Source organism: Electrophorus electricus, chromosome 1 (genome assembly GCF_013358815.1).
Source record: "Electrophorus electricus isolate fEleEle1 chromosome 1, fEleEle1.pri, whole genome shotgun sequence".
NCBI lineage: Eukaryota > Metazoa > Chordata > Actinopteri > Gymnotiformes > Gymnotidae > Electrophorus > Electrophorus electricus.
In genome coordinates this window covers 14154748-14176279 of record NC_049535.1, presented here as the reverse complement: position 1 = coordinate 14176279, position 21532 = coordinate 14154748, and the positions used below count along the sequence as shown (strand labels likewise).

General features: G+C 42.6%; 4 protein-coding genes across 5 annotated transcripts; 3 read left to right on the top strand and 1 right to left on the bottom strand.

Annotated features, from left to right (window-relative positions):
* Positions 1 to 1765: 1765 nt before the first annotated feature.
* On the top strand, positions 1766 to 3315 carry bglapl (bone gamma-carboxyglutamate (gla) protein, like). Its single transcript, XM_027013606.2, has 4 exons — positions 1766 to 1902; positions 2110 to 2322; positions 2639 to 2750; positions 3213 to 3315. The coding sequence occupies exons 1-4, from the start codon at positions 1842 to 1844 to the stop codon at positions 3313 to 3315; spliced, it is 489 nt and encodes a 162-aa protein (XP_026869407.1). The 5' UTR covers positions 1766 to 1841.
* A 1002-nt stretch (positions 3316 to 4317) lies between these two features.
* LOC113579467 (target of Myb protein 1-like) lies at positions 4318 to 15800 on the top strand. Of its 2 annotated transcripts, XM_027013432.2 has the most exons (16): positions 4318 to 4459; positions 6467 to 6551; positions 6686 to 6764; positions 7000 to 7149; positions 7256 to 7390; positions 8262 to 8393; positions 8518 to 8634; positions 8899 to 9032; positions 9612 to 9654; positions 9798 to 9909; positions 10199 to 10265; positions 12161 to 12236; positions 12532 to 12585; positions 13616 to 13675; positions 14133 to 14169; positions 14516 to 15800. In XM_027013432.2, the coding sequence occupies exons 1-16, from the start codon at positions 4408 to 4410 to the stop codon at positions 14659 to 14661; spliced, it is 1479 nt and encodes a 492-aa protein (XP_026869233.2). In that variant the 5' UTR covers positions 4318 to 4407; the 3' UTR covers positions 14662 to 15800. The 2 variants fall into 2 exon arrangements, with proteins under 2 accessions (XP_026869233.2, XP_026869242.2); XM_027013441.2 differs by lacking the exon at positions 12532 to 12585 and having other exon boundaries at positions 14516 to 15798.
* A 116-nt stretch (positions 15801 to 15916) lies between these two features.
* LOC118241719 (noggin-2-like) lies at positions 15917 to 17752 on the top strand. The gene has a single exon (XM_035528215.1). The coding sequence runs from the start codon at positions 16485 to 16487 to the stop codon at positions 17385 to 17387; it is 903 nt and encodes a 300-aa protein (XP_035384108.1). The 5' UTR covers positions 15917 to 16484; the 3' UTR covers positions 17388 to 17752.
* Positions 17708 to 20359, bottom strand: LOC113579527 (heme oxygenase-like). The gene is made up of 7 exons (XM_027013541.2): positions 20249 to 20359; positions 19966 to 20020; positions 19609 to 19720; positions 19138 to 19353; positions 18581 to 18853; positions 18334 to 18421; positions 17708 to 18251 (listed from the first exon to the last, which is right to left on the bottom strand). Exons 2-7 carry the CDS (start codon positions 20016 to 20018, stop codon positions 18130 to 18132), a joined length of 864 nt encoding a protein of 287 aa, XP_026869342.2. The 5' UTR covers positions 20019 to 20020; positions 20249 to 20359; the 3' UTR covers positions 17708 to 18129.
* Positions 20360 to 21532: the final 1173 nt, after the last annotated feature.

Below are 21532 nucleotides of genomic sequence, written 5' to 3'. Positions count from 1 at the left end.
ACCAAGAAATGCAAAAGCAAAATTGCAAAACACAAGAAAAATTGTTCAAAAATATGTCATCACGCATGTACGGCCATGAGGCTACTTGGCAGTTCTAAATGTATGATTGGTCCCATGTAGACATTTTCAATAACGCATCAGGATGTCAGCCTAGTTGTGGGGAAATCTTGCTTTGATCGTGTTCAGAGTCCATGTTCCACAACCGTTAATCACTGTGGTCCCTGACTAACCAGCGAAGGAGCTGTTCGCATGAACAATAAGGTATTACACAGTGCTCCGAATAAAAAATGATAGCAATGACTGGGAAGCATCAAAAGCAACGCGGAGCTTCAACTTTCCACAGAGCTCAGTGTGGGAGGTATTTTCTTCAAACTGTACCTCATGGTGGATCAAGTCCACAAAAGAGACACTGCAGCAGACACTGAAATTATACAGCATAGTGTCCAAGACAAATGTCTGGCACCAAGAATAACACACACACACACACAGCAAGTCATGAGGAGGTCACAGGTTATACATGCATGTTTACTTCGCCAACCATGTGTTGTGTGTGTGTTATGGGGGGGTTGTCAAAAACACAAAAATATCCAGGACAGAAATATCTGGAGAAAAACAGGGGTAACTACCTCCACCACAAGCAGGATAAAGGAATTTTTGTCAGTATGTTTTATTTTGTGATATGGTTCAAAACAATCCATTTTTGGTTACTGAGGTTAAGATTAAGGTTAGATTTAGGGTCTAGGTATGAGTAATTACTATCTCTAATACATATGTGACAACATACGGCATGCCAAAAATACAAATAAACATAGAGACAAAGGCAACAGTTTGCTGTAAAGTTTCTGGGGTCTGCCTGTATCAAAGGAAGTAGGGCAGGCCTCTAATTAAACTATTTCACGTCTGGCAACTGTACTTCCCTTGCTCGTCAATCATGGATGAAAGGTAATTTGTTTTGGTTTGTGTGGGTGAGTGATTGACCCACATTAAGGCAGACTCAAATCACTATTTACAGAAGTGTCACCTACTTAGTGACGCCTGTAAATTATGATTTAGAGCTTCAATATTTTACCTTTTACACAAATGTTTATAGTCTGTGAAAAATGGGAGAAGGGACAAATTTGATGGATGTGCTAGTTATTGCTCTGCCTCAGAAACACTAAAACAGGCGCAGTCTGCTCTTCCAGACACCCATCAGTCTTAGCCCGCACTAGAAGTCAGAAGTACAGGGAAGCAAGGGCACTGCGCTTGCCTGCAGGTGAACTGCAGGTGACTAAAGTACAGGTAAACACACACAGTACATTACTAAACAGAGAAAGACAAGTGTGTGTCGAGGTGAGAGTAGCTACACCACGTATCATACAGAAGCTCAAAATGCATCACGTTTACTGTTGCCAAAAAAACTGCAGTATAAGTGTACAGACATATTGACCACTGGATTACTTTCAATATGGTTTTAGTTTTAGTAAACACATATTCCAGGACAACCACTTCATAATTGCTTGTGGGCTGGTCTGAATTATATAAAGTTTAGGTACATGTATTACTGTTTTAGAATGTGCTATTTGGTGAGCGTATGCATACAGATGCATGTATGTGTGTGGGTGTGGGTGTGTGTGTTGGAATACAGAAAGGGGCTTGGTGTCACTTGATTCTCGAACCAATCACAAACTTCGACAACAGTTCGTGTGGTGGGGTAAGTAATAATAAAAAGACGCTCAGCATAAGAAGGAACACCAAAGCACGAAGAGCCAAAGCAGTAGAAGAAGAAGACCAGGACAAGAAGAGTACCGAGCTCACATCTCTGGAAGACCAAAAGAACGAACGAGAACGAAAAACAAAAGATGAAGACCTTCACCATCCTCATCCTCTTCGCTTTGCTGTCTGCCTGCACACCCAAGCCAGGTGAGATGAGGAGAAAGAAGTGACAGTTCTCTCTTTTACTTATATCTGTAAATAACTACCCAGGCTGACCAAAGACCTCTTAAAGAATATGCATTTCTTTTTTATTCTATAGGCCTTGAATCAAACTAGGTAAAGGCAGGGTAACATTGAAGTCTAAGTGTGTGTGTGTGTTTGTAAGAGTTTTGTTTCCTATGTCCGTGTTTCTAGGCCCCATAGAGGACTTCTCTGATCCCGAGTCAGCCCCAGCAGCCGACCCTGACCCTGACACCGATTCCACTCCAACCTCCGACTCTTCTACATCCGACTTGTCCTCTGCATCCGACTCTGTGTATGACTCCGCATCCGATTCTGCCTCAGATTCCGATTCATCTTCCAATTCCGCATCCGATTCCACTGAGTCCAACTCTGTCAGTGATGAAGGTGAGATACCTGCTCGTCTCATGCACAGAACGTCTTGGTTACTGTGTGTCACTTTATCTTCTCAAACACTCTCATGGAAGGACCAAATTAGCCAGGGTCCAAAACATTAGTTTGTTCCCAACTTTTGCACAGTAATTGTTATCTGCACACTATCTGCTATTATCCACCTAAATCAACTCACTGACTGGTAGTCAAGCTTATCTTGACCAGGATTTGCTATGGAATGGGCCAGAGACTGGGAAACCCTGATAGACTCATCCTGCCAATGCTGTAGGTGCTGCTTTTGAGTGTGTGTGACTCCACTGTTTCCCTACAGCTGCGCATGCTGATCATGTGATGATGAAGAGGTCTCTAGCCACGTCTATGCTGAAGAGACATAGAAGAGCTGACACGCCTGTTGCAAACCTGACCCCAGTCCAGTTGGAGAGGTACACCTGCTCCTGGATAACCCTCCTAGAAACCATTGTTTCTCTTCTCTTCTCTTCTTCATATACTTTTGATTTTATTCTATTCTGTTCTTGCTCATGAAGTGTTTTAACAAGCATTAATTTGATAGGCAATCAGTTAGGTAGCATACATATTCCGTGGTTTTTCGTCATACTGTTGTATATCACAACGCTGATTTATTTCACAACATGCTACTGGGCTCTGGGTGCCTGTGGAATGCTGATGTCACACGTAGGATAGTTAGATTCATTTTTATCATCAGTACTGCCATTAATGTGGCTTTACAAGGATTCGTATATGCTTTATTTTCCACTTATTTTGAAAATGTTGTTAGAAATGTGTAGGTTACATTTTTGATACAGATCTTATGATCGTATTTACAATAGCAATATTAATCAATCAATCAATCTCTCTCTCTCTCTCTCTCTCTCTCTCTCTCTCAGTTTGAGAGAGGTTTGTGAAGCTAACCTGGCCTGTGAGCACATGTCGGATACTGATGGTATAATAGCGGCTTACACCGCATACTACGGGAAAATTCCATTTTAAACTACCTTAGAGGGAAGCTGCTTCAACAAGGACTCAGATGTAATCCTCGTCTACATCAAACTGAAATGAGCTTCGTAACATTCAACTACCTCCCTGTGAGGCAGAGGAGATCGTGGCGGAAAGAAGTCGTCTCGGGTTTTACCCTTGACTATAGCTCTAGCTTTTGCTATGGTTGTGTGTTTTTAATGAAACCACTAGCGAGCCTTGCTTTCTTGTTTTATATCAAAAGTGACCGCAACCACAGTGACAACTCATTTATGTACTAGTCTAAGAAAACCAGAAATGTCTTGTTATCACTGTAGCCTGTGTCTCACAAAGAAGTCATATCTCTGTGGTTTGATCAGTCTGACAACTGTAAAATGTCACAGGAACTGTAAAATGCCATACTGTTTCATACCGTTTTAGAGGTACTGTGCTTTACCTGCAATAGCAATGCGCAATAGTAGGCAAATCATAAACACATTTTATTTAGTTTTAAATTATTATTTTGTGCTATTGATATTTTCATGAATGTTATCTTTCATCACAAAGGTGCTACATCTCTCCTTCGCTACCTTTCTACGAAGGTTAAAATGAAAAGTTCTTTTACTGCAGGTACTCTTAAATCTGCTACTTCGTAAGTCAACGCTACCATTGTCTGTCAATAGCATTGTTTTAATGTAAACATTTGTATAGTGATACAATTATATGAAAAATAGCTGTTCATGGTTTTTGTTTTAATAAAACATTTACAATTACAGTGATATGCGTTAATTTGAAAGGTACATTGAATTTATCGATTTATCGAAAAAAGTAGACCTGCAGAGAACAGGCACTACTACAACCAATATGTGTGGCATTAATTGTGCATTCAGTCTATAAAATTATTTCTCAGCTAAACAGCAAAGTGACACTTCCCTCAGACCGGTGATCCTCACGGTGGCGTAAACTGGTTGATAGCCGCGCCTCTTAACCGAGCTCCTTCACGTGACCACACGTTCAGAGTGCAGGGCTCAGCAGACGTCTGCGCGCGCTTTAACGACCGAACGGAGAGCCCCTGAAAGTGGCACGAGTGAATGAATATCGTTCCCTTACTCCATAACATAAAGTAAAATGGATTTCCTTATCGGGAGCCCGTTATCGTCTCCGGTCGGACAGCGCATCCGTGAGTGTTTTAAAACAACTTTTCTAGTTTAAAGTTGTGTTGTTTAATTATTAACTAGAATAGGAACTGTCAGCTAGAATGGGAGCGCGAGCTTCCTCTTCTGCGTGGCCCTTTAGCTGCAATCATACGCTTCACCAGTTGATGAATTTTGCAACAGCAACCTGTGGTCTGTTGAATCTTGTTTGTTTTGGATGTCGATTTCAGTTTCCTACGTTTTAACAACTGTTTCCTACATCGATTTATGCTCGTACTGTCTAAAACGTTCATATGTTTATCGTTTAAGTTCAAAGTTTCCGCCTGCAAATTTAGAAACTTATCATAGCCTATTTGTAAATCGTTTGTAGCACAGAGTACGAACTCGATTCGCCAATTCGCAATACATTTAGAATTATTATGTGGCTGTAGGCCTGTTGGATTTGTCCCCTCCTTGGACCCGATTTTGTGTGCAAAAAATGGGCGAGTCCGTTAGATTAATTGGAGAACTGAAAACAGAAAAACTATTTGTTGAGTATTCACCTGCAGCTTGAAAGCCGAATGCTCGGGCTCGCTGGTTTACTGTTTTGTTTTTATCTAAGATCTGGAGTTCCGATTGTAGTGGTACATTAGGCAACCTCGACCCACTATTTTGACATACTCTTATTTCTAAGGCTTGTTCTTAAACAAGGTGATCCCAGCAGGAGCCTTATCTGTCCTGATAGATGCGAAGTGCGGGTTCACTTGTAAGTGGTAGTCTAGCGGAGACAGCGGAGGACAGGGACGCTTACTGCGTCACTTCAGCAAACCTCCGCTTTCAGGAGAATGTTCAACAATGTAATTTTTATATATCTTTTAGATGTTTGTATTTACGAATTTTGGCATACTTGCTCATTTTCAACTCTCTCTCTCTCTCTCTCTCTCTCTCTCTCACCCACTCTCACTCACACACATACACACACAGTTTCTCACCTCCATTGTAATTATCACATTAAGGTCATGAATGTTACGGGTTAGTTAGGCTACTCAGAATGTTAGCAGAGGCAGCTGATAGTCACATGAAGCAGTCAAACCGAGGAGAGAGCATGAAGGAGGGATTTATTGAATTAAAAGGCCCTCACACAGCTGACATCTTAACACAGTGAAACTCATGTGAGCTGTGCTTGCTTTGCGTCACATGGACACACACTGAAATGTTTCCCAGAAACTCTGTTCATAGATAGAATGGTTTGGATTGAAAGCTGTCATGAAGGCCTACAGAGCAACACATTTATTTCTGAATTAACACAGAAGACATGATGCATTTCCTGCATTTCCTTTTCACAATTGCTCTTGGTGAATTTGTAGTTTCTTCCTGTGAGATCTTTGGTACAGGCTCTTAAGTGACTTTCAGATACCTCGCTCTCCAACCAGGGCTGGCCTACTTGACTGTGTGCCAAAGTAACAGAGGAATTCTGTCCACCTTTTGCAGTGTAATATAAAAAGGCCTGTTTTTTTGTCACTGAATGATGGTTCTTTCATGCAGTGGAAACCTGTCCCCAGCCAATTCCCTTGTCCTGTTTGCAGAAAAGTGAAATGTGTCTAACTGCTTTGTGACATGTTGAAAAAGCATGACAACACTGGACAGGATGGCTCAGTGGATAATATATTGCATCCAATATGCTGCATCAGAAACACAACTGTAGGTGTTTCTTTATGCACTTATGTTTTCTCATCTGTGTTTCAGATTTTATGAGCATATACCTTTTGGTGTCTCTTTTGATGTTAGAAAAGCCTTAAAGTGGGGTGGGAGGTCTCATAAACATTGCCAACTCTTGCGTCTAGTTTTCGCCAAATACATCAGTGCTGAGGGTTTGAGCGGAGCTGTGAGCTGCTGTTTCTTTTCTTTGAGGTGTTGTCAATTGCAGACAAATACAAGACAAATGTATTTCAGCCTTTTGAATTTAGTATTTTCAATGGAACATGTCCTTTATTTTAAAGTACTATGCTGTTCTCACTTACTGAGTTGATGACGTCGGTATCTGTCTTGTTCAGAGAGAGCCACCAGCGCTGCACTACAGGCTGAGGATTGGGGCTTGAACATGGAAATCTGTGACATCATCAATGAGACAGATGAAGGGTGGGGTTATTACATACGCAGTTGTGGTGTCCCTTTTCTGTTGACTGAATATCTACTCTTTCTCATGTATTTGTTGTATCGCTACATGCTAAAGGAATTCTACAGTACTGTTCTGCTCGTGCGTGTGTTTACAGACCCAAAGATGCAATGAAAGCCATAAAGAAGAAGATTGTTGGAAATAAGAACTTCAGAGAGGTCATGCTGGCACTGACTGTAAGGTCCCAGTTTTTTGGGCTCTCTCTCCCCTCTCTTCTTTTCCACTCCCTCTGTCTAGTCTAGTGCATGCTCAAGACTGCACAGTTTGGATAACGTCTGCACAAGACACACTTGTCGGAAAGTGTTTTGTTTTCACAGCACAGTCAATGTGCCTCTCTTGGAGTGTATATTTATTATTCAATGCATATAAATATCATCATCATCATCATCATCATCATCATCATATTCCCAGGTGCTCGAGACATGTGTGAAGAACTGTGGCCATCGTTTCCACATTCAAGTCTGCTCACAGGAGTTTGTGGAGGGAGTTCTTGTTGGAACCATTCTCCCAAAAAACAACCCCCCAATGGTTTTGCAGGACAGAATCTTAAGCCTCATTCAGGTTTGTTTAGATTTCTTTTTTTTTTAAACCAATGACAAACCTGTTTGTGAAGTAGAGCTTATGGGAATAGCCTCCGACGTTCTTTGTGCGGGTTCGGCTCCTGCAGGCATGGGCTGACGCCTTCCGGAACACCCCCTCGCTGGCCGGAGTGGTGAGCGTGTATGATGACCTGAGGAAGAGAGGGCTGGAATTTCCCATGACTGACCTGGATGCCCTTTCACCCATCCACACCCCCAGCAGGGTAATTCCCCACAACTCTCACCACCTCTTGGACTTTACCCTCCCACACAGAGCACATGGCCACATAAAACGCTCTCAGAACACTCGTGTCTAGTGGCAGAAGAGAGCAGGGGACCCGGCGCAAACTAGCTCCATTGTCCCGTACCCTGTGCTCTGAGTTTTTACTGAATAGCTCTTTTTAATAACGAGCTGCAGCTCTTCAAAGGGAAAGAAAGTCAGTCAAACAAGGTTAAACAAGGGGGAGGCCTGGAGTGTTCTTGATCATGAAGCATAACAAACATGGAGACTAATACAAAGGTTTTTTTTCTTGCTTGCAAATATTGCTAGCAGCTGAAGGGTAAGAGGGGGAATGTGTTACCATAGCTACAGTAAATGAATTCTGTTTTCATCTCTGAAATGTTTTATTACATCTTTTACGGTGTGTCATGTAAATTAAAGAGACAGGTAGATTCAACCACTTTTGCACTCAGTTCCTTCAAAATATCCTCCTGACTTGATTGTATTCATAGCTTATATAATAGTAGGTTTCCACACAATCAATCAAATTTGGGACGTAGAATTCACAGCCAATAGAACAACGTGAGTTGATTCCACATGTAGGAAAAACTCATTCTCGAGCATGAGTTATTTCTAGTCATCATTAATCAGTCTAATTCACTTATAGAAACCAATCAGATGACCACTATTAAATGAGCTACTACAATGTATGTTTAAGACTGCTGTGTTTTTACATGTACACTCACAGATTAAATTTCGTGCTGGTGATTGTCATGTCAATGTTTTTGCTATATCCACAGATAAGTGTTGTGCAGTTTACCCGACATTTAACCGCAACTGGCCTTATTGACTCTCCATTTTATGGCCTCTTCCAGAGCATTCCGGAAGACAGGACATCTGCCCCATCTGTTCCTGTGTCTGCTGTCTGCAGGACACGTGCTCCCATCCCCACACCCACACCCACTCCACAGGCAAATGGATCAGCTGTTCCCCTCTCACGAGAACAGGTGCTCATTGCATGTGAACTAACTCATCACTGACCAAAAAGTAAAGCAGTGATTGACCATTCTATGTATGACTGCAGAGATGTAGCACTGTAGTAAAGTGTGTTTGTGTGTGCACATATCATAGAAACAGAAGCTCAGAGCAGAGTTGGACCTGGTGAAGGGAAACCTGACGGTGATGACAGAGATGCTGAACCAGCTTAAACCAGGAGAGAGCTCACCTTCAGACCTGGAGCTTCTGCAGGTACTGCTCTCTGTACTTTTTGCCAATGCACCCTCTCGCGCACACCTTCGCTCACCCCTCGCTCAACCGACACTCACCTGCTCGCACACTCACCCGCTCGGTCACCCCATTCATCTGATCACTAGCACGCTCTCTCACCTGGTCTCACACCCTCTCACATGCTAACTCACCTCTGCATTTCTCCTCTCTAGTCCCTTCACTCACCCTCTGTTACATCTGTGTGTGTCTGTGTGTGCGTGCGCGCGCGTGTGCATGCAAAAGCAGCAGCTGAACTCTGTGTGTAAGAGCATGCAGCAGAGAGTTGTGGAGTTGATCCCCAGGCTCTGTGAGGAAGAGCTGATTGGTGAGCTGTTGGTTGTCAACGATGATCTCAACAACGCTTTCATCCGCTATGAAAGGTACTACAGCCTAGCAGTCTCTAAAAGAACCACTTAGTGGTGCTGGAGCTAGAACTGCAATGAACTGATAACACTGTATAGTTGCAAGGAACACAGACACATATATGCACATACACACACCACACATACTTGTATGCTTCTTTTTAAACTGTGTTTTTGTAACATTGAGTTGTATGCTAGTGCTTCACTACTAAGTGGAATACAGGGGCACTGTGGTGTGGAGTTTTGTAATGTAATGAGGCAGGTGCTTGTGTGATACCCAGGCACGTGCATGTGGTAATGCATTCTCGAAACCAAAACCACAGTGCCACCACTCTATCACAGGCTTAGCTAAAGCCTGCACTAGTCTGTCGCGATGCTGGCAGAGGATGTGGTGTTATGCTAGTCTGAGGTCAGCGTTCTGCTATTTCCCTTGTAACAGTTCAGGTTAGCATTTTGCTTGGGAGCTGGTCCTGCATCAGCACTAGAAGACCTCTTGATTAAAGGTGGATGTTTGAGAAGTCAGAAACCAAAGTGGTCTTGTTATATGTAACCACTCAGGCTTGCATTTATGAGGTTTGCATTTTTTTCTGAATCAAGGTTTGAAAGACTTAGCGTTACACAACAAGCGACGACAGAGCAAGTAATTTTACACTTCTTTTTAAAATTCTTTATTCATGCATTTATTTTCAGGCTGTTGTTCACTCAAATTATGCATTTTTGCATATATATGTTTTTATGAGTATGGAACACTGTTATTTTTATGGTTTTTCATGTATGCAAAAGACAGGAAACCTCATAGACCTTAGCCCTGTTATGCCACCAGCCAATCAGGCTTCACTTCCACCTGAAGTTCATCCAGTGGCTGACCCTCCATTCAAACCCATGAACAATGCAGGTGAGTGATTACTACCTCCATTTTTTCCCTCTCGCTCATGCTTCCTGTCCCTTCTTCCCACCCTCGCTACAGAGCTGATGTTGAATATGATGTTTGTTTAGACTTCTTTTTCATTGTTCTCATATTATTATTTGCTACATCCTACTACATCTCTCTCTCTCTCTCTCTCTCTCTCTCTCTCTCTCTCTCTCTCTCTCTCTCTCTCTCTCTCTCTCTCTCTCTCTCTCTCTCTCTCTCTCTCTCTCTCTCTCTCTCTCTCTCTCTCTCTCTCACCCACCCCAACCTACAGAGGAAGAAGATGAATTTGATATGTTTGCACAGACGAGAGGCAGCTCGCTAGCTGAGCAGAGGAAGAGGTAGGCTTTGGGATACATCAGTCCCAGGCCTGCACTGCACACTTTGGCAATTCATACGCTCTGGTCTGACACGCATTGAATGTTCAAGCATTAGCGCACTAAACACTAAACTGTACTGCCCCTTATGCTTAGACTTTGCAGAAGTGGAAGATCACCGTCATATAGCGCCAAACACATTTTACTCGTAATCACAGTATGCATATGCTTCACGCTTTATATGATTCATGACCATATGCTGTAACTCAAAGACTACTGAAACAGGAGCTAAGATGGGCATTATGTAAAAATGTTTTAACTAGCTGGAGCTTGTTTAGGCAGTTGGTGGTACAGCCTGATAGTAAGGTATTACAGTAGTCCAATCTTGAAGTGATAAATGCATGGACTGGACTAGCTTTTCTGATTCATGTGAAAGTAGTATGTTCCAAATCTTTCCAATGTTCCTGAGGTGGAGAAAGGCGGTCCTAGAAATATTTACATGAGCTTCGGATGAGAGACTGGGATCCATAATAACTGATCTTTAACTGTTAGAGAAGATGTGATTGAGAGACCATTGAGGGTCAATAAGCAATTAGAGAGCGAGGTCTTGGCTGTCTGTGAGCCTAACAGAAGCACTTTTTTGTCAGGATTAGGGGAGAGAAGGTTTCTCAACATCCAGTGTCTAATGTCGTTTATGTATTCCTCAGTAATACTAAGCTGATATATGTCCTCTGGTTCAGCTGAGACATATAGCTGAGTATTATCAGCATAGCAGTGGAAACTAGAACAGTGCTTACGTATGTCACCTAGCGGTAGCATATATAAGGAAAAATGCAAAGACTCTAAAACAGATCCTTGTGGGACACCATAGCTAACCTTGTAGTATGCTGAGAAGTCTCCATTTATGTTAAAACAGTAGTGATCAGCTAGATAAGATTTAAACCAGGAAAGGGCTATTCCCCTAATCCCAACAACATTTTTGAATCTATCTAGTAAAATGTTGTGATATATAGTGTCAAATGCTGCACTCATGCAGTATAAGCAAAGAGACATAACCCTGGGCAGAGACCAACAACAGATCATTAACTACTTTAATCAGTGCTGTCTCTGTACTATGATGGGCCCTAAACCCTGACTGAAAGGTTTAAGATTAGCCTGTAGTTTGACAGCTGACATGGGTTGAGGTTACATTTTTTGATAAGCGGTCTGATTACTAAATTTAATTAACTCCTCCTTGAACATTGGCTACATTGCTAAATCTTTCAAATTAGCAGTAATCATTCAATTACTTCAGGTAGGATTTCCTTAAGAAAGTGTGAGGGTAGTGAATCTAGTAAGCAAGTGGAGGAGTTTGAGGGTGAGATCAGAGATGTAGGTTCTGGCTCTTGGATAGGTGTAAAGGATTCTAGAATTGTTTTTGGCTTGTTTGTTCTGATCTCTAAGTAGCTGCCCGATGTCACATTAATACTCTTACTGTTATCTCTAATGTGCTTAATTTTTCTTATTGTAGAAATTCATAAATTCATTACTACTATATGAAGTTGTAATCTGAGCACTGGTGTCAGTTTTATTCCTAATTAGATGTGCAGTTGTACTAAATGGAAATCTGGGAGTATTTTTGTTATTTTCCATGTGTCGAGAGATGTTCGAGCGGTAATAAGTGCCTTTCTATACTTGAGAAGGCTCCCCTTCCATGCAAACGAGATGACTGCAAGGTGTGTCTGTCTGTGTGTGTGTCTGTCTGTGTGTGTGTCTGTCTGTGTGTGTGTCTGTCTGTGTGTGTGTCTGTCTGTGTGTGTGTCTGTCTGTGTGTGTGTCTGTCTGTGTGTGTGTCTGTCTGTGTGTGTGTCTGTCTGTGTGTGTGTCTGTCTGTCTGTGTGTGTCTGTCTGTCTGTGTGTGTGTGTGTGCATGCGTGCAGTGTGAGGTACGAGGACCCTGGTGCCATTGAAAGCCTGGCTGGCGCGTTAGACACTCGACTCCAGGTCACAGGAGGGGTCAGTATTAACTACTCTGCACTCATCTGCACTTTACCTCTCTCTTTACTCTAACATGGTAATGCTGAGTTTAGCACATCATCAAAAATATTAATCTAGCGTGCATAAATGTTTATCTGTTACCTTTCTTTAAAGTCAGGAAATATGTTGCTTAAGCTAACAGTTGAACAGAAAGATGTGAGTGGTGCTTTTGTTTGTGCTAATGTTTAATCTGTTTTATTTACCAACCAACAGCACTTTAGCATGTCACTAACATACTAACCCAGACTGTGTTTACCTGTGTGTATGTGCAAAGGATGTGACAGGTGACTGGATGCGTCAGTCTCAATGGATATACAGTGAGGGGCTGGTGGGTTCCAGTGACGACACAATATATGCTCCATAATCCATAGTCCATCAGCAACACCACACTGCATAATTCATAATGTAAATCATATTGCTCCATGTCCGATGCTCCATAGATGCACTTAAAAAATGATGCTCAGTTCAGTGGTGGAGTAGAAGTGAAAAATCTCTGCCTGGCTTCCAAAACAGATCAACATACCTTAAACCTGCTGTAGTATGTGGTGTGTGTTGGGTCCACACACATACTACCAGACAGGAAGGTCTGCATGCATGTTTTTTTGTATTCTTTCAAAAAAAATTTTTATTCATCAGTTTAAGTGACTGTCTAGTTCAGAGAGGCCTAGCTGAGGGTTACACTCCATCCAAAAAGCCAGCTGTAGTTTGTAATAAATACATATCCCTTTGAATCAGTGGCTCTTCAGGACTTTAACGCTTGTTCTGCTGATGGTAATCAAGACTGAGCAACTCTCATGTGCATTAAAGGTGCTCTCTGAAAACCCCAAAGAGGGGTCCTCTGTTTAAAAACTGCAAAATAGTGCTTTTTGTTGGTAGTACTACCTGTTAGTACTCTCTACTGTGAAACTCAGGGTCAATGATAGCTGGATCACTACACATTCAAGTTCACTATATAATTACTTCAAATTTAAACAATGACAGCATTTAAAGCATCTTGAAGCATCTAAAAGAATAAATACCGAAACTTAAACAAACAAACAAAAAAAAAACAGTTACACTTTCAAAACACTTCAGTGCTTTAATCATATGAGAGAATGTTTGAAGAGTGTTTGACCCAGGAATGACATGTACTTATCTCCAGGTTTCACATATTGTGGTCTGATGACTGTATGCATGCTGTGTCGCTACTAATTTACCTGAAACCTAAAATAGCTAGCCTCATGTCTCAGCTGTAGATTTGCCTAAACGATAACAGCCATTTCTCAGTTACTGTTGATCGTGCTATTGATTTTCACTGATTCTTTGTATTTCAGAAATCATTTTGCACTATTGCCTATTGTTTTTGTGTTGTCTCTTAGATGCCAACACCACAGAATGCTGCTATGGATGATATTGAAAAATGGCTGTCCGCAGAAACGGTAAACATGGCATTGCGACTGCTTTTTGTTTTTGTTGATCTGCAGGCATTAGCGTCTAAGAGAGAATGAAGTAGCGCAATAGCGCCATCTGGTGGTTAGAATCATTTCCTCCGGGAAGGCTTTGTTGTGTTTGTTGTTTTCGATAAACATAATATATTTTGATAGAATCCAAGGCCCCCTTTCCCAAATCATCTTAAATGAGACGGTGTTTAGTGTAATAATATTCACTATAACCTCTCATAACATGTTTGTTACAGTCTTAAACCTGAAGTTAAACTAACATGTATAGGCAGGTGATTTTTATAATACAGTCGCATTGTAATGTAGTTGAACATGTGAGCATTACAAATGTTTGACCGTGTGATCAATATGTGTGTAATGTTTTCATATATAATTGTTTAAATGTGGGATATTTCAGCTGTGATGGGTGAAGTGACTGGTTTTGTCACTTTTTCAGCATGATGCTACAAATGATGAAGGGGTTACAAGTGAAGGTGAGTGCGCACACACACTCGCTGACCCTCTCCACACTATCACTCTTCTCACTCTCCCCCTTTATTGCTAACTTTCTTTTGTCACTCCCCCACTCGTTCACTCTCTCCCCGTCTTGCTTGCTCTCTTTTTCTCTCTCACAATCACGCACTCTCTCTCTCCCCCTCACTTTTGCTTGTTTTCTTTCCCACACTCACACTCCCTCTCTCCCCCTCTCCCTCTCTCTCTCTCTCTCTCTGTTCTCTTCTCTCTACCCTTACTTCCTCCCCCATACAGTGTCTCCCAGCACCATACAGCCACACATCTTGCGTCATTCTGGTCACTGGCCTGATTTCCTCTCCCTCACAGCATTCGACAGGTTTTTAGCAGAGAGGGCTAAAGTGGTGGATCATCTCCCATCTGTCCAGAATCCCCCCTCAGCTGCCACTAACCCCCAGCTGCCCAAGTCGTCAGGGAAACAGGAGAGCGCTCAGGACGAGTTCTTCTCCCTCTAACAGACTTGGGGCGGGGCGGGATGGAGGAAGACCGGAGTTCTCTCTGTGAGGAGTGCGACCCAGTAGCCTTCTGTAAAAGCACTGTAACATATCCAAGGCCTTTTTGTGTAAATGTTATAATAATGACAGATAATGACACTTTTTTTTCTTTTTTCTTTTTTTGAAGAAGAGATTTTTTTCAGCGAAATCCCTTGAGGACAACGTAATGTTATAATGTCCAATAATGGCTGTTGTAATCCCTGTTATTGAAGGCAAGATTTTATTAGTTATTTTTTTAAGCAGCGCTTAAGGGCAAAAATGATGTTTTGTTTATCATTGTATGTTAAAACCTGCACGGCTGGGCGTGCAGCCTTTCAGCCTTCCTGAAGGCGTGTCATCAGCTATCGGATCATGCAGCACCCAATGCCGTGTGTTGGCAGTGGAATTGAAAAATCTGACATTTTTACCCACTCAGGAGCATCAAAGCAGTTAGAAACTGCAAAAAAGCTGTCCCACAACTGAATATTACTTACACAGTCTAGACTAGATGAAAATCTCCAGCTCATTTTCTATAGTGTCTGAATGTCATTATTTGCCAGGACAGCCTATAGTTAACAGCTACAGTCAGTGGGCCTTTGGTACGCAGTCTTACCTCAATACGAATTTGAGATGCGTTGCAAGGGAACAAATGAATGGAAAATGATTAGCCTTAGGATAATTAAAATGAACTGCAATTATTGCTAAATTAGAGTCTGTTTATGGAAATACAGAATTGGGGAGGTAATTAAAGATTTGTCTTAGCGTGCTATTCTGGAAGTACAAGTACAGGCTGGCGTGTCATACCCAGCGGCGATTACTACCTGAAGGTTTATGAAGGACTTTACTGTGATATGTGTGCATTCTGGTTATAGGGGTGATATATGGACTACATAGTACACAACTGTGGCATACCAGATATTGTTAAGATTAACTTACATACATGGTCATGTTAGAATCTTATTTAAGTTAATGTGCATGTAAGTCTAGACAGTTAAAATCTAAAAGTGGTTAAGATCATCATTGTGATTTGAGTGATGCGAAATTAAAGATGTGCTGTCTGTCTTCGGCTTGGCTTCTGGAAAGACTTCTTTCTAAGGATTGTCTGGACTGGGGGAAGTGTGGGAATTTTAGAGTTTCTTTAGTAAATTTTGATGCTGTTTCAAATATGATGTGAAGTTAGTCTCTGCAGCACATTATGTTGGGACTGAATGATATGCTTATGTAGTCAAATCACTGCTGTTTTTCTCTGAAAAGTGGAACATCTCGATCTTTTGTCTATAAATACCAAGCACAGCGTTTTCTTGCCAGGTGCCTAAAGGAAATCCAGACCAAAGTGTTTTGGAATGCAAAACATTAACTGTCAGCATAATCTACTGAAGCCAGCTTGAGAGCTTTTTATAGACTTTGGGTTCCTAAAAGGTGTGATTTTTGTAGTGTCCCATGCTAGTTTTTACCACCACCTTGAGTTGTCTGAATCTGGGTTACCGTGTTTAGATTCAGTGAGTGCGGTCTAGACGGCAGTGAGTCTGTTGTCTAACTGGCTTGTTGAAATAGCGCTCAAGGATGTCTGCTTCCCAAGAAGGACACAATGACTTCAAAACAACCGCGGAGAGAGGATCGGCAGAGCTGTAGCTTTTGTGTGTGTGTGTGTGTTTTTTATTTTTTATTTTTGTAGAATTAGTCGGCTCGTCCTCCGATGGGTGGGGAATGACAGACGTATCGTTTTGTTGCGCTATAAGACTTATTGCATTTCAACGATTTGTATTTCAGCTTTTTTTAAACTTTCCTCTGCCGCCTGTATCAAAATGAATGGATGTTACAGTTGGACAGCGAAGGGCAATACGATTTTGTTTCTGATGTTTTGGACCGGTGTGCCCATACGTGTCCTCTCGTCCGGTACTAGCCGACCTAGCAAAGACGCTTTGATTAACATACTGGATGTGGATCCACAGCTGTGTTTTTTGCGCAACAAAGACCACTTTGCCTCTTCTGCGCAGGGGGTTCGTCCATACACTCTCTCGCTAAACAAAGAGGACTACCATTACGGTCCGAAGCCGAAGCACCTGCGTCCCGCCAGGCTCATTCGTCTTTTGGGGTCGTCCTTCGACCCCTTCTGGATGTCTATCGAACGGCCGGCCGAGGCGGACACGTCCCCGCCTGCGAGTGATGTGGACACGGCGGGCCAAACCTCCCGAAGGAACGAGACGTTGTCGTTTCCAAATTACGCGAAGACCACCCAAAGCGTCAGCGTCAGGGCAACTTCCGAGCTAGCGGCGAGCGCCGCGCGCTATCGGCAGAAACTCGAGAAGGAGGCCGCGGACTTGGACCTGAGCGCGCTGTCGGTGGACGCTGCGGCGTCGCTACGGAAATGGCTCGTGCAGTCGGCCACCTGCAGCCTCCGCCACACGTGGGTGGACCTGGGCCCGGTCTTCTGGCCGCGGTGGTTGCGACACACGGACTGCGAGAAAGGCGGCAGCGCGCGCGCCTGCTCTTTCCCGAGCGGAATGGCGTGCCGGCGCGCGCAGGTAACGCATTTGAAAATCCTCGCGTGGCACTGCTGGGGGCGCGGGGACGACGTCGGAGAGGACTGCGCGCGAGAAGCGAGGCGCGCGGAGAAGAGAACGGGCCCGTGCTTCTTGAGGAAAAAGTGTCTGTGGAGACAGGTTCCTTACCCCGTAGTCACTGCGTGTAAATGCGCTTGCAAATAAGTTTGAAGCACATTTCAACGCTCGTCACACTTTTTGTATGTAACGAATGTTTGTACAGAGTTTGTACATATATACTGTTATTCCATACCATATGTATTTTAAATCGAATACAGCTATAGACTTCTGCGAGTAGATCTGTGTGTCCAGTCACATATGAGAACACCTAATTTCCACTAACTAGACCTTGCTTTGTTTCCTAGACTTTGGCGAAAAGATCGAGTATTTTCCTGCTTTAGCACCCCTTAATTCCGTTATAGCAAAGCAATATAGCCCGATGTGTTGTGTCCAAATAAATACACGAGATCTGCTATGAAACGTTGTTAAATAAAAATATGTACTTTTTTTAATAAAAAAAAACAATCAAACGTTTTGCACACAAACAATTTGAAACATTGCTACAGTAGAAGACATGGCAGGATGATACCATAACAGTATCTGTGCGATTCTGCCCTGCACCTTGATCTTTGCGTAAAGAAAGATTAAGACGGATCGATATAATTAAACTAAGAAGACAACCAAACAACTTCTGCAAAGTCAACAAAATTAGTTCCGAATGTTACATTAGGAAAAAGAATGCCGCCTTAAAGTGCTTTAAGGAAAATTGCTTCTGGCTTGAAGCCTACAAAGGTTTTTTTGTCCAGGGTCATTTCTGCAGTTTTACCACGCACTGCTACAATTTAACTTCACTAACCGTTACCATAATGTACAGTATTTGACATGCCACTGAGTGACAGGAACTGGTTTAAAATGCATAGACTCCCATGCCGACTGTCAGAACCACAGCCAACCCAAGGAGTATCCTCAGGAACTGAGAGCTGGAGACCAGGGATGAGGGCAGTTCCAAGCTCTTGTCTGTACCAGCATCTGAGGGAAGCAAAAAAGTTGTTCACATGCTGCATAAGTTAATGATCACTAAATTTCATTGTTTGTGGGTGTGTGTTCTTACCTGACATCTTTGGGCTGTGGGTTTTGTGTCTCTGCCTTAGTTCTGTCTCCTCTGAGGTGCTCAACAAGTTCTGCAGTTCTTCAAACACCTGACAATGCAAACCAAACATGGGTTCACATTAGCCCATAGCATTGTGTCACAGAGTTGCCTCACAAGTAACTTTAAAAAGAAAAATGCAGAGTCATGAAAACATCACACCCAGATGGAGTTGCGGGCTGTCGTGTGGTGAAGGAAGTAGCGTTCTAACCTGGATGTTGAAGTTGAAGGCCCTGACCGCTTCCTGCAGCACACCCTCTCTCTGCAGCTCAGTCAGAGTGATGCTGTTCATTCGGCTTCTGTACAGTTGCTTGAACAGGTTTGGGCTGCTCACGGCAGGGAAAGAGAAGAACGACAAGCCCTCTCCATTCTTCAGCCCCAGAGACTTCTGGGCAATGCGGCCCAGCACCTGGCCCCCTGACAGGTCGCCCAGGTAACGAGTGTATGCGTGAGCCACGAGGTACTCTGGATGCTTCCTGCCAATCTGAAAGAGAAGGAAAAAATATATTTGATTGCAAAGCATTGTGTACAGTGTGGAAATACTTTGTTAGGACCAGATGCACTTAGGTGAACCAGACCTTGCACCTGCTCTAGTGCAGCTGTTTCAGCTCATTTGCTAATTATAAACACATCCTTAGCTGAATCAAGTGTGTGAGCAGTGTTCCTCAGGACTGTGTTTGAAAGTTAACAATTAAATTGATAAATCTCCTTCATCTGTCCTGTTTCCAAAAATTAACTATGTAAAGGCTGTAACACGTTCTCTGTTACCTCTCTGAGCCTCTGAGCATATCTCAGTGTGGCAGCAGGTACAGTGAGCTGCTCCTTCCAGTTTGCACCATAGAAGTGCTCCAGATCCTTCTTGATGGACTCCAGCCTTGCCAGCTCCTGGGGGAAGTAAATTGGTGCTACACCATCATGGGAGGAGTTTTTGTCTAGTTCCTCTTCCAGTGCCTCATAGATCTTGTATAAAGAGCACAGAAGGAGCTAAGGAAAGAGACAAAAAGAAAAGGTCAACTTGGCTTTAGATCATTTTCTTCCCATTAGCTGGCAACAAATGTGAGTGTTTACATTACTCAGTGCAGGCAAGTCTAATCATGTCTGTTCTACAAATCTGACCTGACCAGCATTTCACAGCCATGATGACTGCATAAAAACCCCTGTTATTTAAAACTGTTTCATTTTAAAAATAGCTTGGGGTGGCAGAGGTGACAGTCTTGAGAAGGCTGGGAGGTTGCAGACCTTGTACTGTTGCAGAGTCAGCTGACCCCTCTGGAAGGCCAGCATCACCTTGGTGTTCTCGGCTTGGACATGGCTCTCTTTTGTCACCGCCTTTATCTGCTCGGACAGGTCACTGCAGGGACACAACCAGCACCACGTTAACTGCAAACCTATTACACACCATTTTAGAAGTCATTTTTCACTTGTATGTCATAAATAAGGACATAACACCCTTCAAGCTAAAATTACTGTTTCGTTTCACTTCTCACTGAAACACAGATTCCGTTATCTTCAGTGATGTTTTTGGGTAATATGTAGCTAAGGGAGTGAGTAGTTGAAAGGTGCAGTGTGTAGATCCAAGATTTGTTTTGCATGTACCAGTCTGTGATTTGGTTTCTCTCATTCAGTAGGCACCTGTGATCTGCTTCCATTTCTGTGAATAAATACATAAGATAATTAGAACAGCTTCAGTACATAATCTCTTAAAAGACAAGTAGTGTTACGAAACATCAGACTGTAAATCTAAAGTCATCTCAGAATGATGATACAGGAGACTAACACCCATAATTCAGTCATTCTAAAACAAAAGTTAAACAAAATGCTTTACAAAGACAAAAATATATTATAAACTGATCATTACTGGAAAAAAAATTCTACTCACTCAAAGTTTAGATGGTGGTGTGTCGTAGCCTGTGAGGTTTGTTAGTTTCTGTATTTCGGCTTTGAGTTCTGATCCTCTGGAGTCTGGAGTCATACTGAAGCGTTCTTCTTTTATACTCACTCTCACACTCACTGCCTCCCTCCCACATCTCTCTGCACTCAGCTCAGACAAACAGAAGGCAGGGCTTAGAACAAAGAGAGGAGGAGTGTCCATGCTCAGCATGACACGGCACATCAGGCAGCCCAACAACAGCGGAAGGGTGGGCAATGGGGGAGGGATGTGCTAACCATGACACAGCCTGGACTGTACAGAGAAGCAGGGAGGGTGGAGGGTGGAGGGTGGAGGGTGGAGGGAAGAGACTAACCATGAGTTGGTGCATTCTTCAGTACTACAGCCAAGGGGGGGGGGGGGGGAGGGGAGATCATGACTTGTTAAATCACATGACCTTTATTCTCTACTGCTGTTGACACACTGTGAGTAAAGTACACAGTCAGATACTAGTATAAACTGTAGCAGCACAGCAAAAGCAGATGTTTGACATTAAGCAATGTTACTTGCTGTAGGAAAGGGTAACACTAACAAACATGACTCCATAGGTTTAGTTTTCTAAATGTTATAGGCGCTGCAGTGAAGCAGAACAGAAGCTTACAGTATGACCAGTATTTATTTCACAACAATGACTGGTTATTCACAACTTTAGCTTTCATTAGGTCACGTTTTGCTTGCCTTGACATTTTTGCATTCTTTAACATACAGTTTTTGTACATTTGTGCTCATTACAGTTGTAGCCTACATCACACACAGTGAATAATATACTTGTAATGTTCTCTGTCCTTACATAACGTGTGTTGAAGAAGGTGACTAACAGTTGCTGAACTGTGATTTGGGCGTCGCGGCACTCTGCTTTGATAAGGCTAGCTGCGTCTTTAAATCTGAACCATGACTCAGCGAAACACCCCACAGTGGCTCGGCTACGTGGAAACGAAATGCTGACATCCGCTACAGGGAGGGCAACCGTTAAACATGAGTAAGCAGGAAACTCTCCGGACAAATGTTTCTCCAGTGTATACAAGTCCTGACAAAAGTGATGGAATAGCCGTTAAAAGGGCGTCCACCCGGCTTTTTTGCTCTATAGCAAATAAACAAATCACAGACGTGACACAAAACAGTTTTTTAATAGCTGAACATTCTGGCTTCATGAGACACATTAAACAAATTATTTTAATTAATGACGATCATTTTCATATAAAGCAAAAAACAATTATGGAATAAAAAACAATTAGT